Below are 13,764 nucleotides of genomic sequence, written 5' to 3' on the forward strand. Positions count from 1 at the left end.
AAAAGAGCCCTGGTAGCTTTGATTCCAGTCATCCTAAATAAGCTGATTTACACCTTGGATTAAAAAAGGGAAATATAACTAAATACCAGGTAGAAAAGAAACCGACAGTCTGGGTCTAAAACCCATGAATGTATATAGCAGTGTGATCCCTTTCCATTATGTCATTTCTAGGCCTAACTCACATATTTCTGAGGGATGAGAGAGAACATCTACAATCTTCTCTTGCATCACCTGAGTCCTAGGATGTGGAGAAGGGAGTTTCGAGACAAGGGAAACAAATTCACGTTACATTTGAAATGGCTCTATCCATTAAGGGACATTTGTAAACGGATGAACAGACCAGAGCCAAATGGAGCCAACTAAACTTTACAACCACCATTTTCATAATTTAGCATAACAACAAAAGTGTCGTAAAAAGTTGCATTACCCTGCTTGTATGCCATTCTGATCACGTCAAATGGCGAACGTTGATATAAATAAAAATTAGGCCTTCGGCTCTGATGGAAAGGTTTTAGTTTGGGGTGGAACATCTTAGCATGAGATTTGCAGTGCCTTGTACCATAAGGTCTGGAAATGAGAGGCTCTTTATCACTGTCATCCACTTCAGTGGGGAGCGTACCAGGACTATTAACTCCATTAAATCATGAGGTTGCGCAATCTTTGGCACACAAGTCTTCACAGAGTCTTCCTTTGCCAATCAATTACTATGTTGATCATGAACAGACTGGATGTTCCTGGATTTCTTCAAACTCCCCTTGTGTCCCCTTTATACATCACGGGCGAATCAATTACCCACTTTAACTGTGACCAGCACTGTGTAATTAGAAGTAATGGAAAATAAGAAATTGCTAGTGTGCGTACTACAAAGAGTGTGTGGAGTATATAGATCTACTTTATCTAAAGACTAAAGATCCAAGTAGTGGAACATGGAGAACTGAAAAGGAAAGCGCAGATTGAGATTAGATCCCCTCTCCTCATAAACAAGAGTTAAGTGGGACATGAGCAGGAGTCAGATTTCCTTGTATTCTCTTCTCCGTCTCTTTTTCCACTTCTTTCCTCTTCAGCTAGCCAGTGTGTCTGGCCTCCCTCACCCTCCCCTGTGCTCACTCTCTGCTTTCCCCTCCCCATTCTTCTGTTTCCACTGTGCAGAAATCATTGTTGAGCCTCTTCTTTCTGTGTGACATCTCCACTTTACCTTTTGTTTATACTTCTCCAAAGTAAACTTTCAAATCACGGCCCGAGCTAAAAGAACAACCCTTTCAACTCGCACAACGTTTTCTTACCTTCCAAGTAACAGCTGGAGGAGGACGAGAGGCCCTTCTTAGATTTACACCCCACCAATTTCAGGCATATCTCCAACATTTTCATTTGCTTTCTTTCCCTTCCCGCTTGAAAATGTTGTTGCTTGTTCAAATCAGAGGTCCCTCGAACGCTCTGCCTCTACATGTGTCCAACAAAAGGAAATGTTCAAACGCAAGAGTTAAACTGAAAAAAGGAAAACGGCACCAAGGGAAAGTAGGTGTTCAAATACACTGCTTTTCTTTTCTTCAGTCCTCTCAGAAAGTGTTAATCATCTTTTCTCTTCACTCCTTGCCGAAACAGAAAAAGCAGAGTCCGCTGTCCGGCAAAGTCTATCAACTTTCTCTTCTGAGCGTCTCCATGTTTTTTTTCTCCCTCTTTGGCTTTTGGGCTCTTGGTTAGCTCCACTTTGTTGGAGGGTAAAACGGCTCTCCAAAAGCATGGGTTTGGTCCGAAAGCTTGCTCCAGATGTAGATGTGTCAGTTGAGTGGGCAGTAGGGCAGTCTGCTCGGTGCCATTCCTCGCTCCGGTCCCCTGTGTGAGTGTGTTTCTGAGGCACAGGGACTACTCCTGCTACAGCTGCCAACAAAGGGCCTCTTTCAGGCTCAGCCCGCTGCACTCAATGACATCAGCTGAGCCCTCCCACCTCCAGCAGCAGCACACACAATGAGAGGGAGAGACCGCTTCCACATACACAAGCACTCTCCAAGAGGAATATAAACAAGAGCACACCGTTGCCTTAAATTCATACTAACAAATGGAACAAGTCCTGCAGAGGTCTTATATGAAACTTTGATTGGAGTTTTGTTTCAGTATGGACCCAAGAAAAAAAAAGTTCTTCCCTTCTGTTGAAGTCATGAGATGATTACAAGAAGCCCCTCCTCCAACTTGTTCACCCCCCTCCCCCCTCTTTCTCTGCTCGCTCTTCTTTTTGACTACACTTTTCCCCTCTCATCATTCAGAAATGTTTACAGGTTGAAGAAATGCAGTTCTGGAGGAACATGACTGGGTTGTTGATGTAGCTAAAGCTGTCAATCAAGAGAAAGAAAGGAAAGTATAACCATAAGCACTCTACTGTTGCATCTCAAATTGTACATGCATACCAAGAAAGCAATATATGCTTATGTTGATTTATCAGGATATTGTTATTTTGTGTTATAGTATTGTTGGCTGTCCGTCCACTGAAGATTGAAACCACTAAAAAAGCAGTTTCACAGACTGTCTGATAGATATTGTTCCATTCACTAACAAACATGACCCAGAGATAAGAAGCCCAGTCAAAGGGATGAATAAATACTGATGGGAAGCCGGCTCGATGACACAAATAGCACGAGTGCCAAACCAGATCACTGGCTGACCTGGTCCTTGGAATTTCCAATGACGGAGTGCAGAATGGACTAATAACAAGGGTCAATAGCTTTAACAGTTTTTGTTTACATCTTGAAACATTAAGTGTTACTAGGGACATCTTAGTATTCATCCAAGTATCCATTTTTGTCCGAAACAATTTTACTGGTACAGTACATGTTTCTGAAGTCAAGCTAATGTGTGTACAACAGATAAGACAAGGAGACATCTTAGGAAAGTAGAGTATAAAGGGGGGGGAATACATTTTGTTTAAAAGGTCATATGTGTCAGAGCAATGAGCTAGTCTTACATTGCCATACATTTATGAACAAGTTTGATAATGGCTTGGCATGTACTCAGATTTTTTTAAATATCATTAAAATGCTTGTTTTATAGGACACTTCTTACATTCAGAAAGGTCCAATAATTGAAGAAAGGCATAGAGTTTGAAAAAGGTCCTCTGAACCTTTTCTAAATAGATAGTTAGCGGACAATATTAAGATTTATATTTTGAACTGTGAGGAATCCAAAAGACTGTAAATCAACGGGGACATTACAGACTTGACATGGGCTCGCTAAACACATCAATTACCCATGCTTGTCTGCTTGGTGTGGGAAGTAATTATGTTACTGTTTTATTAGCATCTATGGGTATTCATACACATAGCTCAGTATCAGTCGCCTTGCAAAAAATTACCTCAATGTTGTGAACATCCAGTCACATGGCACCAAGCCCTCCATCATCACTGCAGTGCTGGTATGGCAAACATTTGTGTTCCTCTCGTGCACTACCCCAAAAGCCAATTAAGAAGAAATGCAGTCTTCCTCAAATTCTGAGAAAGGCCCATTAACTCACCGCAGTCACAAAGTGTTGAGGAGATGAGAGGATGAAGGAAAGAGGAGAGGGGCTATAAAAAAAAAAAAATGGAGGAGGAGGAGAGAGGGAAAAAAGGTTGCAGATGGAGAAACATGAAGCACATGGTTTGGAAGTGAGCTCATAGGAGAATTGCTCGCTCGTGTTTTATAATCCGGGGCCGTGTATGTTAACAGTTAGCTGACGTACATCCACCCACGGGATGGATTTTGGCCCTTTTCCTTAAGAAGTACCCCCTCCTGCTTTTCTGATTCCAGAGAAAAGGTTGAATACCCAAACTCTGAGGCAGCAACTGTGTAACAATTCAAACTATAATGGTGTTATAGCATTTAAATAATGTTAGCATGAATCAATATTTTCCATATTTGACAAGTCACATAACCATTTCATCATATATGAAATCCTAACAATCAATTATGAACTAGGCATTACTTTTACACTTTGCATTTTAACCAGAACTCCCTGAGCGACAATGCCACCAAATAATTCATATGATCACAGGATTAAATGCTACTGACATCTGCTATGAACATTTTTGACATGTGGCAAGGCAATGAGGGAACATTCCACTTGTATGATAAATGCATGCTTGGTAAGAAGATATTGTCTTTAGGCTACATTTCAATACGACTGATATTCGAGCACTGTCCGACCCACTCCAGTCATACAAACCCTCATCAAATTCCCTTATAATATAACAAATGTAAGCCAGAGTTAGGTTTATAATAGTAGCAAATTCTGAATTGCACATTGCCTAAACCCAGCAGTCGCAGCAATATGTAACAGTCCAGCGTACTTAAATATCAGACACTCAAGAACCAGGTATGTTAGTGAGTGTGTGTGCACATGTGGCTGTTTACTCAGGGCCCTCTGGAGAATGCAGCCAGGGTGTCAGAGGCGTGCAGTCCCGCACATGAGGTTAAGGGCTTTGGACATAATTCTCCACTTAGTGTTGTCCACAGGGAGAGAGCACACTTAAAAACAAAACGTCGGCTGCTTCGGTTCAAGGTGAACGGCACTAGCGTCACCCTGAGGTGGTAATATGTTACTAATGTGGACAACACTAAATCAAACATAGAAGCAATCATGCAATGGTTTTAATATATTAAGCCTATTGTGAAGAGAAAATGCAAACAACGTTCTCTACGCCAATTCTCTCTGGGTTTTTCAAGAGCGGTTTTCCAACTGTATTTTACATGGAAACACTGTAACTGACCCAAAGGCCATTAAACACATTTTATGATGAAATCCACTTTATGTGCATGCTTTTGCGTATCTGTTCTCATAGACACTCTCTCGCCAAATCCTGCTCATTTGAGGTGACTCGTTAACAATCCACTGTCAGCTCAGCTTTACAACAATCTTCTATACAGACACCCGGGGAAGGTCTGCTAGCACGCACAGCGGAGACAGAGGGAGGTAAACCCAGACGACCTATTGGAACAGGACTGGAGGAACAATTTGATCATGGACACAACATAGGGCAACACAAACCAGGTGACTAAGCAGAGCCTTTGCTCATTTCTCCACACGATAGACGGCTGTAGGCCCAGACAAAAGTATGCAGTGCCAAAAAATATTCAAACCTGCAGAGAATAGAAATGTATGCATGCTAGACGAGAGTTTAAATTCCATTCTTTGAGAAAACAGAAAGCCAGGTCAAATGCACACAGCTATTCATCACTTGCCAGGAATCAAATGCTGCACTAATCATCGTGTTGAAGGGCGGAAATTAAGAAGGCGAAAGAGTGCCCAGACAAATGAGGTCTACTCAGGAATAGCAACCTGTGTGTGTGAGAAGAGAGGGTGCTAATCCAGACATTTTCAGAATTTAACAACTCAATTTGTGAGCTGGAATGAAAGACAACGTTTTTATATTCCATTGTTTTATGAGTGTGCAGACAAGGAGAGCCAAACTGTTTCAGGAGGGAAAGAGAAAGCAGAAAAGAAAAGGCGTAGGACTTTGGGTTTGCAATCCTACAGCCATCGAAAGAGACAGCTAGTGCTAAAGCTAATGCTATCACCTTGGGTGTTATTCATCGATTCAACAGCATACACAGATTACACCTTAATAAGAGCAGACAGACACAGTACACAGGGAAGAGAGTCTGTTTTTATAGACCATCAACCTTAAATGTCTTTGAGATGTTATCAAGATGCATGTGGAAAGACCCCATTTGTCTGTATGTCCATTGGGGTGCAAACAGAAACAGATACATAGAGGAGTGACTCTATGAGGCTCTCGGGCCGCAGCAGTGGAGCTGCTTCGGTTCTTTATTGTGTTTAAGTGGATCCAGATGCAGCTAGCATAGCAGGCCTCCTCTTAAAGCGCTATGAAGAGAAGCTTAACACAACACAAAGGCACAAGACAGCATACCAGTACTGTATGGACTGGAGTGTGAGCAGAAGAAAACACAAAATAATGCATCTGACCGGGTGATGTCTAGGTGGATAGGGTGTCCTGCTTTCTCAAAGAAGGCAAATGTCTCTTTGGACTTGTATCCTGTAATCTGCGTGGGGAAGCTCTCTGACCAAGAGGGCCCATAAAAGGCTGAAGTGTTTCACCAAAGACAGAGCTGGCATCCTAGGTAGCAGGTTGTCTGAAGAGAAAACAACAGCTGTGGCTGCCTGCTCAGGCATGGAGAAAGGAACAGGGGGTGTTTTTCTGTGTGTGTGTGTGAGTGTGTGTGTGCAGTGACCCGCGAGGTGAAGAGCTGCTGCTCTGCATTCCTAACCCAACTTGGAGGTTCTCCGTATGCATGTGAGTGTTGTTGTTGTTGTTGTTGTTGTTGTTGTTGTATGTATTGTATGTATATTAGGGCTGTAGCGATACACTAATCTCACGATACACGATATTCAGCCAACGATACGATATAGATCACGATATTCAGCCAACGATACGATTCGATATAATTCGATACACTTATATCATTTTCTGAAAGATTTTAAAGGGACAGTGTGATTTTGGTGACATCTTGTGAGTGTTCCATTGACTTGGATTGAATTAATTCAACTGAAAACTGAAAGCATCAATTATACAATATATGGCTCTGACAGAGAGTCTACAGCTTGCAAATGCTGGACAAAATGAATCAAAAGATGTGGTGAGAAAATTAGTTTCATTTATTGAAAGTGCAAACTGTAGCTGAAAAGTGCAGTATCACAATGGACAATTAAAAGGTGCAGCAGGTGGCGGAACACGGGGGATTCGAATGGGACTTGTTAGAAATTAAAATCAATGTTTTGATGGCATAAAGTACCATAAACATACCGTCAGTTTAAATGCTGTTTTATACTGAAAAACCAGAAGTTCTTGTGCACAACCAGTTGTTAAGCTTTTATTCTGAAAATCCTTCATCTCCGGTTAGCATTTAGCATGTGGCTAATATACCATTTCCTATAGAGGTGAATTTAGTAGCGATATGACACAGGGTGTTGCACACCGAAACCTACTGATTTCAACACTACAACTATAGACGTCGAGATATTATTATTGCTGAATATTAAATGAAGGTACAGTTTATTTGAATACGTTTGTTTACAGACGTGGGTAGCATGAGACAACATTCGGAACTACCGGAAATGATACCAGCCGTGAGGTATTTTTGGAGTATTGATTACAGCGTTTAAAATGTATTAAATGAAAAGTCATGAAAGAGATAAGGAGGAGAAAAGGCGTGTTTAGTTATATATTTAATGTACAATGTCTGAATCCTCTGTAATGCGCAACAACGAACATTGGAGACGTGGAGGGCCGGCCCCCAGCAGCGCCAACCGGCACACAGGGAGGAGTCAGCAGAGGATATTTAACAGCTGGAAAGGTGGAGCTCGCTCTCTTCCCTTCGCTCACGAGAGCCAGAACACAGCTGTTTTTCTGACTGAACCATCTTCTGCTTGTAACATTACCGCGCTTTTTATTAATTAAAGTATACATTTGAACATTCTCAGAGACTCAATTAGTCTCCTTTTTAAAGCTTCTCTCCTGGACGCGAGAATAACATACACAGTTATCAGACTTAATGTATCGATACCCGTGGCTGAAATATCGATACTTTCTCGGAAAACTAAATATCGATATATATCGCAGGATCGATTAAATTGCACAGCCCTAATGTATATATGGTATATGTGTAGGATGGAAGGATAAACAGCAAAGAGAAAGCGGAAGTGCACGTCGTCGTCCGGTCGGCCTCTTATTGTTCTGACTGGAGGTTAGGATTGACAATGCATGCGAAGAAAATGTACATTAAAAAAAAAAACTAGCCACATTTTAAAGAATGCATCAGTTTATCCAAATAATAAACGTATACAAGAGTTCTTAATAAACATTAAGTATTTTCTTGTCAGAAACTGGGCTATCACAAGCCTGGATTGCATAACATCAACACTGTTGCACACACTGAAGTGAATCCAAATAACAAAATCCAGGGTGAGAGTGGATGACTCAACAGGACTGTTTGTTCTTAGCAGATATGCTTACACTTTCCATTGTTCTGCACAAAACACTGTACCTTATGTATATGGAGAAACCCTGGTTTTACACTTTTGTTTTACCTTGTTCTTTTTCTTACTTGTTTGCATTTTGGATTTTCCCCCTCCTCAAGCTAACTTCATTACAAGTAGACGATCATTTCTCAGTTTTTCCTATTTAAAAGTTTATTTGAACATGTTTATATTCGTTTCTAAACTGTAAAATATTATCAAAACAAGATAAACAGGTATTGTGCTTCTTTTTTATTTTGTGGAATAACCTAGCACATGTATCCAAGTTTACTACGCACCATTTGATACACATTCTTTTGTAAAACAGAGTACACGTACAGTATAATGCAACATCACAGCTAACACAGGGCAGCTAGATTTCAACCAGTCATAGCATCCACTACTTGATGATAGCAGAACAATGATTTAAAACGTCATAACACCCATGTAACCATAATCACATGAATTCATTCTGCTTAAAATCCTCTAAAACATTGTGACCAACGCTTGCTGCTTACATTGTTTACTGTTGTATAGTGTTTTTCTGTGCTCCATTGTCTGCTGATTTTCATTCTTGTAGCCTGTTGCTAGTTTTTGCTATTGTTTCCCATGTCTATAAAACTGTTCTAGGAAATGTAAAATGCACATAAAAAGGCCTTAAAATGAGAGCAAGACAAAGACAAAGAGAGAGAGAGAGAGAGAGAGAGAGAGAGAGAGAGAGAGAGAGAGAGAGAGACAGACAGACAGACAAAGGGAAAGAAAGACACAAAAAGGAAGGAAGAACATTAGAAGAAAGAAGGGAGGGAGGGAAGGGGATTGCACCAGTTATTTGAGGGAGGAATGCACAAGAGGTCGCATTCTTCACTCCACTGCTGTGGCTTGCCCTATGTTCAACTCTCTCTCTCTTTCTCTGTGTAAAATGGGTAATATTACTCAACACCCCTCTGGTGCAACAGATCACATGCAGAGAGGCAGAGGATGAAGAAGCATTAGGACAGGAAGCTATTGGGGTTTAACCAGAAAGACAACTCTGTCTGTTTCACCATTTATTGTTTGATCATTCTGACTCATGTATCTCCACAGTATTGACTGGGTCTAAGATTTCCATAACACCCATCATACAGGGTGCCATTTTGGACAATAGGCCTCTTTAATGAGCAACATGTTGACATGTCACAGTAGAAAGAGCAGAGGTACAAATAATACCATAAACAATGCTGAATGCCAATAAGCTGCTTTAGTTTCAGGGCATAATGTCAGTATCCCCTCTTCTTTTGCTTCAAATAAAAAAATTGAAATGTCTACCATGGACGGCAGCAATCAATATAAAATACTGCCACAACAAACAAAATCGACACATCATTTGCAAAGCATTCGTCCATTCCAGTCTTATAATACATTGGTTTCGAACGTATGAATCTATTTATCACAATGACTAATGTAGCTTTAGCTTCAAAAGACCTAGTTGTCATTAGCACAGTTGAAAAACGTTCATAATTGTGCCTCCTCAGTGTTAACCAGTCTTGTCTTGATAGGACTATAATAAGACGAACAAAATAGATGAATCTGTCTCTTGTTTTCTGTGGCAAACGTCAAGGTTATACAGTGGGGCAAACAAGTATTTAGTCAGCCACCAATTGTGCAAGTTCTCCCACTTAAAAAGATGAGAGGCCTGTAATTTTCATCCTAGGTATACCTCAACTATCATAGACAAAATGAGAAGAAAGAAAAAAAAGAAAAAAATCCAGAAAATCACATTGTCTGATTTTTAAAGAATCTATTTGCAAATTATGGTGGAAAATAAGTATTTGGTCAATAACAAAAGTTCATCTCAATACTTTGTTATATACCCTTTGTTGGCAATGACAGAGGTCAAACGTTTTCTGTAAGTCTTCACAAGGTTTTCACACACTGTTGTTGGTATTTTGTCCCATTCCTCCATGCAGATCTCCTCTAGAGCAGTGATGTTTTGGGGCTGTCGCTGGGCAACACGGACTTTCAACTCCCTCCAAAGATTTTCTATGGGGTTGAGATCTGGAGACTGGCTAGGCCACTCCAGGACCTTGAATTGCTTCTTACGAAGCCACTCTTTCGTTGCCCGGGCGGTGTGTTTGGGATCATTGTCATGCTGAAAGACCCAGCCACGTTTCATCTTCAATGCCCTTGCTGATGGAAGGAGGTTGTCACTCAAAATCTCACGATACATGGCCCCATTCATTCTTTCCTTTACATAGATCAGTCGTCCTGGTCCCTTTGCAGAAAAACAGCCCCAAAGCATGATGTTTCCACCCCCATGTTTCACAGTAGGTATGGTGTTCTTTGGATGCAACTCAGCATTCTTTCTCCTCCAAACACGTCTAGTTGAGTTTTTACCAAAAAGTTCTATTTTGGTTTCATCTGACCATATGACATTCTCCCAATCCTCTTCTGGATCATCTAAATCAGGCATCCTCAAAGTGCCGGGTCGGGACCGAACCACAACTGTCTCTGGACTCTGAGCAAATGATACTTTTCATATGTATTATCTGTATTATCTGTATCATCTGTGTTATCTGCGAGACATCGCCACAACACAATGAGTCAAAATTCTCCGCTATGTCCACTAGGGCTGTGCATCTTCACTGGTCTCACGATTCGATTACGATTAGATTCAATTCGATATCCCGATGCATCACGATTCATACCAATGTGTTGCATCCTCAATTTTCTATATTACTGCACATGGCTTATTTTTCATCAATGCATACATGCAGTAAATACATATGAACTCTCTTTTAATTATTTAGAAAGTGCTTCAGAAATCAATAACATAAATGTCTTGACATTAATTTATAAACCAAAATAAATGAATTGTATAGGTCTAGCCTCCCTATATCTGTGTGTGAAGTTGTGTGAAATAATGCTTCTGCAGTCTAGCTGCAGCTTCTAGCAACGGGTCTTCTGTTAAAAAAAGGACACTGAATGTCCTGAATGTGGCATCACACACAGGACTTGAGTCTGAACACAGCAGACAACAGGAGTATTTACAACAGCATATACAAACAAAAATACTGCATGTGGGTGCACACTTACATTCTGTCTTACTGTTACATAAATCCCATGAATGTATGAGATTAAATTAGCTTCATTATATCTCAGTGATTAAGTGAATAATAAAGTGTCCATCGGGTCACTATCAGCCTGTCACTCATTATTTTCAGGGAGGGGGCGGGGTTTGGAGGAACAGAGGAGACGGTGAGTGATCGTCCGTCACTGCATCGATACCGAATCGTCCACGTCCGCATCGCAATGCATCGTAGAAACGATTATTTTCAACACCCCTAATGTCCACTGCAAACAGCGCTCTGCATGTCCGACTGTTCCACTGTCTGTGTGTGTCTGTCAACGCATTGGTCCAATCACATTCAGCATCCCGTCAGCGTTTTTTCCCCCCACCAACAGTCTGCGAATCAAAGGCACAGTAGGGCAGGTCTTCGCGGAATGCTGGTAGGAAAAATGCGTGTGTCGTCTTTCAACTTGTCTGAGTCAGAGCGAGAGTTTAAAAAAAGAGTCAGAGCGAGAGTTAACAGCTCATCTAGTTGCATCTGTACTGTAGCTAGTAGCCTATAGTTTCACCTACCGGGGTGGCATGGTATATGGTATATGCCTTGCCACCCCAGCTGCCACCCCAGTTGGCAGCTTTGTTTTGAAAGAAAAGTTGTGGCTCATCGGACATTTATGAGAGAAAGTCTCTAATGTCCGAGTGCAAGTGAATGCAGCACAAGACGCACATCTTGTAACCCCTCCCCCGGCCCTGGCGCGAGCGTGGAAATATGATTGGCGGCGATTTCATTTCAACGGGACGGTGCAAAACGAGAAGCATTCAGACCATAGACTGTATATATAAATGGACATAGTGTCCGTGACGTCACCCATAGGATTCTGCAGAGTTGCCGAGAAGCCCTTAGTAGGCGGAGTCGGCCACTAACGGCTCGACTGTGACGTCATAGTCTAATCCCGCCTGCTCCAAATAAGGGCAAAGAGGCGGAGCCGAGGCGGGACCTGCTGCCTCCGAACTGGAAGTAAACAGAGCTAGCTCAGGCTAAGAAGCTAAGCTAACATGAAATACATGCATACCAAGTTACTGCTAACAGTGTAGTTCCCCTATATAAACGTTACATTCATAATCAAATGAGACAATCTGCAAGAGAATTAGCTATATTTTGTTATTCTTAATGCTTGTCATTCACACGTTGAGAAAAGACTGACTCCACCGCCCGGACCTAACGGCTGGAGCTAGCCCCCTGCGGCTCCGTTAGCTCCGGCGGCCACCACTGGGATAATTGGGTCCCCCATTAACATTTGCTCCCGTTTAGCATTATGGGCTTCATAGCCATAGACTATAAAAGTCTTACCCAAGGCTGAATCATAAACTAAAATGTATATGTATGTATAAAGGGTTACGTCCTTAGCTGGCTATGTATGAATAAAGGGTTACGTCCTTAGCTGGCTAATAAGTAGCAAGCTAAGCTACCAAGCACACAAACACCTGCGAACGGGGTTAACATGTATAATATTATAATTTTAGACTTCTTGGAAGTTCTGTTAGTACATTCAAGCGCACAGCACAACATTTTAATTGTCTGGTATTTGTAACAATATTCCCTAAAAGGCACAATCACCACGAACACGGCTAAAGAGTCAAGTACAGTAACTACAACTAACTAACGTTGTAGCCTCTATGGTTGTAGCCTAGCAGAGTGGACAAGTTGCTGTTAGCCGACAGTGAGGCATGTACGTGTCCATCAAAGTGACCATGCCCTAATTTATGCAAAAGCTTTAAGACTTAATATTAATTAAACAGATGAGTTGAGAAAAAATGCACCCCCCACACAGTAGTCATGAAGGGGGAATCTCACTATACAGAGAATATGGTTTTTTGAACCACGATGTAAACATGTTTATTTCTGCTGTAAAGTTGGGCATTTTAACATGGGTGTCTATGGACATTTCTCCCTTCTGCAGCCTGCTCCTACTGGCCACTAGATGAACTGCAGTGTGTGGCACTTCCGTATTGGCGTCCCGGCTCTTCCCCAGAGTTTGCCGCTTGATTCAGACCTATGATTCAGACCCAAGTACTGAAGGAATGAGGTATTTGCGGCTGTACTCAGCATTGAATCAAAACAGACTAAAACTTTGATCTTAATAAGTTTGTGAGGCGTTTTGCTGAACAAAATGGCAATCGCCGCATTCAGCTATAATAGACATGTCAACTTGATGCTCTGCTCACGGATGAGCATACAAAACTGTTAAGATGATGACCTTACGTGTGTAAATATTTAGTTTTCTTTGTGGGGGTCTGCCTACAGTTTTTTGTGGGGGGTCTGCCTACAGTTTTAAGTCCTGAGAAAGTAAAATAAGACGGTGTGTAAAACTACACTGCCCAGCCAACAAAAAGTAACCACTTTGATTTAACTAGGCCAGTAGGTAAGGACATTCCACTGGATAATAACTGAAGTATAAAAGAATGCATGACTGAAGTGATGGAGACCATGTTTGAAGACAAACAAAAAGAGAAAATAACAGGTCAAATCAAGCAACTCCCCCTCTCAGATTCCACAGCAACCAGAAGAACATACATACTGGCTGGTGATTTGATTAATCAGCTTTGTGATGGAATAAAAAATGCACAGTGCATTTCCTTAGCTGTGGATGAGTCCACTGACACCACTGACAATGCTCAGTTGCTGGTGTTTGTGACTTTTTATGATGAGGCAAAGGGA

The 13,764-nt window shown here is 41.4% G+C and overlaps 1 protein-coding gene across 4 annotated transcripts in view; it reads right to left on the reverse strand.

Annotated features, from left to right (window-relative positions):
* The window catches only part of abl1 (c-abl oncogene 1, non-receptor tyrosine kinase), a 38,011-nt gene that overhangs the window by 15,542 nt on the left and 8,705 nt on the right, over window positions 1-13,764 (reverse strand). For 2 of the 4 annotated variants that reach the window (XM_034095740.2, XM_034095739.2), the window contains exon 1: window positions 1,284-2,106. The exons of the other annotated variants lie outside the window; for them this stretch is intronic. In XM_034095740.2, coding sequence (XP_033951631.1) covers window positions 1,284-1,368 — 85 coding nt within the window. In that variant the 5' untranslated portion in view covers window positions 1,369-2,106. Of the gene's footprint in view, window positions 1-1,283; window positions 2,107-13,764 lie in introns of those variants that run through there. 4 annotated transcript variants of the gene reach the window in all.

Source organism: Pseudochaenichthys georgianus, chromosome 12, assembly GCF_902827115.2.
Source record: "Pseudochaenichthys georgianus chromosome 12, fPseGeo1.2, whole genome shotgun sequence".
NCBI classification, from domain to species: Eukaryota; Metazoa; Chordata; class Actinopteri; order Perciformes; family Channichthyidae; genus Pseudochaenichthys; species Pseudochaenichthys georgianus.